This window comes from Triticum aestivum, chromosome 6D (assembly GCF_018294505.1).
Source record: "Triticum aestivum cultivar Chinese Spring chromosome 6D, IWGSC CS RefSeq v2.1, whole genome shotgun sequence".
NCBI classification, from domain to species: Eukaryota; Viridiplantae; Streptophyta; class Magnoliopsida; order Poales; family Poaceae; genus Triticum; species Triticum aestivum.
Genome location: NC_057811.1, coordinates 131,127,281 through 131,130,683, shown reverse-complemented (window position 1 = coordinate 131,130,683; position 3,403 = coordinate 131,127,281). Strand labels below are relative to the sequence as shown.

Below are 3,403 nucleotides of genomic sequence, written 5' to 3'. Positions count from 1 at the left end.
TTTTAAATTTTTTAAATGTGAATATAATTGTTTGAAACAAAAATAGTGTGAACATTTGGGCTATTTTTACTGTGTTAAAAAAATTACATCTATTTTTTAGAGCATTTTTTGACGGGTTTTTAGAGCATTTTTGTTGACTTTTACATGTGGTTGTTTGGTTGGGAATAGTTTATTCTTTTTTTGGCTATTTGGGCTTGGTCCAAACAAATTACTTGACGTTAACTTTTATTAAAAGTAACAACCAATTGTTTCGCCCAAGCAATATATATTAAAAGGCGACAATACTACTTTTTGCCGAACAATACACCACTGCAATCATGGGAGTCCAATTAATGATTTACATTGAAACTGAATTCATTATTGAACACGACACCAATAAGACGATTTTTGGACAACAGTGAGATCGTGCCATCCATGTATATAATTAAACTGCAGCAGACCGTTTGATTAGGGGCATGCAATGATCTGCAGCATAAACTATCGTCCACAGAGTAGTTTCGGAGCAAATAAACTGTAACTTTCTGAATTCTATTGACCCGTATGTTTGTCAATGGCGGTTCTAATCATAGAGTCCATATAGCTCAACATCAGCAGTTACAGCACCTAATCATATATTGGGTCTTCAACAGAAGCAAACACATGGTCAGAGTGTTCCTAAGTTTGATGGTTTCTGAACTCTGTATCTGCTATTCTATAATTTTTTTTTTTAAATGCTATTCTATAAGTTAGCCATGAACAAGGTTTGCTTCCTGTGAAGGAATATAAGAGCACCACGGCAGCAACTGAAGGGTTTGATTTCAGTCAAGAAATATAGCATTACATCAATAGCAAAACATGATGATATTTGTGGAAATAAAATAGTAAGAACACTGCAACTGCTAGTAAAAGCAATATTATCCAACATGATAATTTGAACCAGCACATAGGACCACCATCAACCACATCATACTGTTAAAGAGTAGTACATGTCTAAATTTTATGAAAGCTAGAAACTGAAAGTCATTTACAGCCAACAATTTGTAATTGAACCTACTGGTCTACATTCAAAGAATTATGAGATGCCATTTCTTTTCCTACATACTCCTGTGTATCATAGGGGATGCCAGCCAACAGGGAAGCTTCTTTTTTCAGGAATAGCACACATGCCCTGTTTTGAGATAATGGAAGTTAGCACCACCAAGTAAATCAATCTTGAAAAAATAATAGAGTTTCGAGATGTGCTTACATTATCAATTTACACAAATGTATGCCATATCTTTTCTTACAGATTCATATTGGAGAATAAAGTTGTCCCGGAATCAACAAAATGTTCGGATTACTTTACAAAGACTATCAATTTTTGTTAATATGAAACCTTATGAATCGTATTTCCTCAAATATGTATGTCTCCCACCCGCGCCTTACCACCTCTCTTCCATCCATTTTAGATGCTTCGTCATTCGCCACACCGCCGCCGTCAATTTCTTTGAAAATTTTCATAGATAGATAGTGCACAAAAAGAGAACAGATTCATAAGAAAAGTAATGTATGCACCTGTCCTATCTCCCAAGAATCGAACTTCTGTGGTAAATTAAAACTAACACATACCATGGCTATCCAACAGCACATAGTAGTGACAAATCTGAACCGGGTCCTCTTTCCTTAGGATCTGATATACCTTCAGGCTGATTAACTCTGCTAGGTGTTCTCTGAACTCTGAAAGTCTGAATCAACTCATGCGCAACTTTTGACGATGGAAATGGAGTGGCATCACAGGATTGGATCCTTATCCTGCTATATAACTGTACTAAAGTTAAAGCAAATAAGCTAAGAAGTTGGATAGCAAGATGAAGGTGCACCACACCATCCAATTCTGAAAAAGTGGCTGATGGTTTTCCTCATTGAATCCATAAGGAGCATGCTTTTCTATCCTTGAACTAAGCTGAAACTCAAGAGATCTAAAATCTGAACAAAAGAACTTGATTTCTCGGAAGGAGGGCGACTACACCAGATAGAGTAGCCTCGCCCGCGCATCACCAAAGCTGGGGCATACATGGAGCCGTGGCATTTGCGACGCCCAGCAGCAGGGTCACATCTCATCCCCATCAACTCAAATCAAAACAGAAGGAGCAAACAAAACAGGTATCCAAATCACACTCATCGCCACTCTGGTAATCACAGGCTAGCCATGGCTTCAGAAGTTGTCGTCACTCTCTGCATGCCTCACTGCAGAGCTGTAGGAGCTAGGCGTCCACCGCAGCTGGCGTGGGTGGAGGGCGAAGGCCAAGCCAAAAGGCATGTGCTGTGCAACGGGTAGAAAATTAATAAATATATGGTTGCAAACTTGAAAAATAATTTACCACCCAAACAACTTTGGAAGTAGAAAACAATATTGGAAGTACTCAAAGTAGGTGTACATCAGCTCCAGAACCAGCTCTTCCAAAATATCATCTTTTGTCATTCCACATCCCTGCCTGCCATGTCAATGTAAACTACCAACTATTCTGGGAAACTTCATCCAAGTACAGCATAATGAGGCACGAATAGGTGTATGCTCTGAGTACTATTCAATGGTCCTGCAGCACATCGGACAATGAACACACTGTGTCATCACAAGTCACGAGTAATGTTGAAGTGTTAATATTAAGTGATACATGCAGTAAGATAGGAAGGCCTTCACTAAAAAAAATCTGATTACTGCGGAAAAACTCTGGTGCCAAACATTTAGTATCGACTAAGCTACATGTTTTCTATATTTGAACATGGCAGAGAAACAAAAGAAATATGTGACCAGATCAGGTTCTCGTCTCACCATTGAGCGTGATGCACATATCCTGATATGCACCCTAAATCCTAACAAGTTTCAGAAATATCAAACTTACAAAACCAAATAACTGAATTTGTTGGCCCCGTACATCATTTAAAGATTAAAAGAAACTCAAATCCAAGATCAATTGTTTTCATAGTTGTTGTCCCCAGATCAAATACTGTTCCAAATTTTCCAAGAGATCCACCACAAAAATTGTTTCTTATTTTTATTTCTTCCATTGAAGCAAAGCAAGATAAACAAATAAATAAAGACATGCTTGTGTTTAAGGGTTGTATACCAGGAATAGCAGCTCAGCGAGCAAGATCTGATGTTGCGCATTTGAGGTTCGCCTCTCCACCCTAGGAAACCACACACAATTATAGCAAAGAATAAGCAAATCAGCGTAAGAAATAACACAGAAAGCTAGAATTTCTATGCAACCAACATCACTATAAAAGTAATTGTAATGTTCATTCATTGTATAAGTATACAAAAATTATCTATATGAGAGCTATTAATTGTACTGTCCATTCATTTCTATACAACCTCTTATTATAATTTACAATGAAAGTATGAGAGCTATTAAAATTGACCAGTACAAAAATTAGAAGACAC

General features: G+C 37.4%; 1 protein-coding gene across 9 annotated transcripts in view; it reads right to left on the bottom strand.

Annotated features, from left to right (window-relative positions):
* Positions 1-876: 876 nt before the first annotated feature.
* Positions 877-3,403, bottom strand: part of LOC123144086 (uncharacterized) — a 6,411-nt gene continuing 3,884 nt past the window's right edge. For 5 of the 9 annotated variants that reach the window (XR_006471258.1, XR_006471255.1, XR_006471257.1 and 2 more), the window contains 2 exons: positions 3,087-3,147; positions 877-2,555 (listed from right to left, as the gene is read on the bottom strand). Coding sequence is in view for 3 of the 9 variants with exons in the window: in XM_044563101.1 (XP_044419036.1) it covers positions 2,547-2,555; positions 3,087-3,147 (70 nt within the window). In the remaining 6 variants the exon portion in view is untranslated. The remainder of the gene's footprint in view (positions 2,556-3,086; positions 3,148-3,403) is intronic. The other 4 variants (XR_006471253.1, XR_006471254.1, XM_044563099.1 and 1 more) reach the window with 4 other exon arrangements.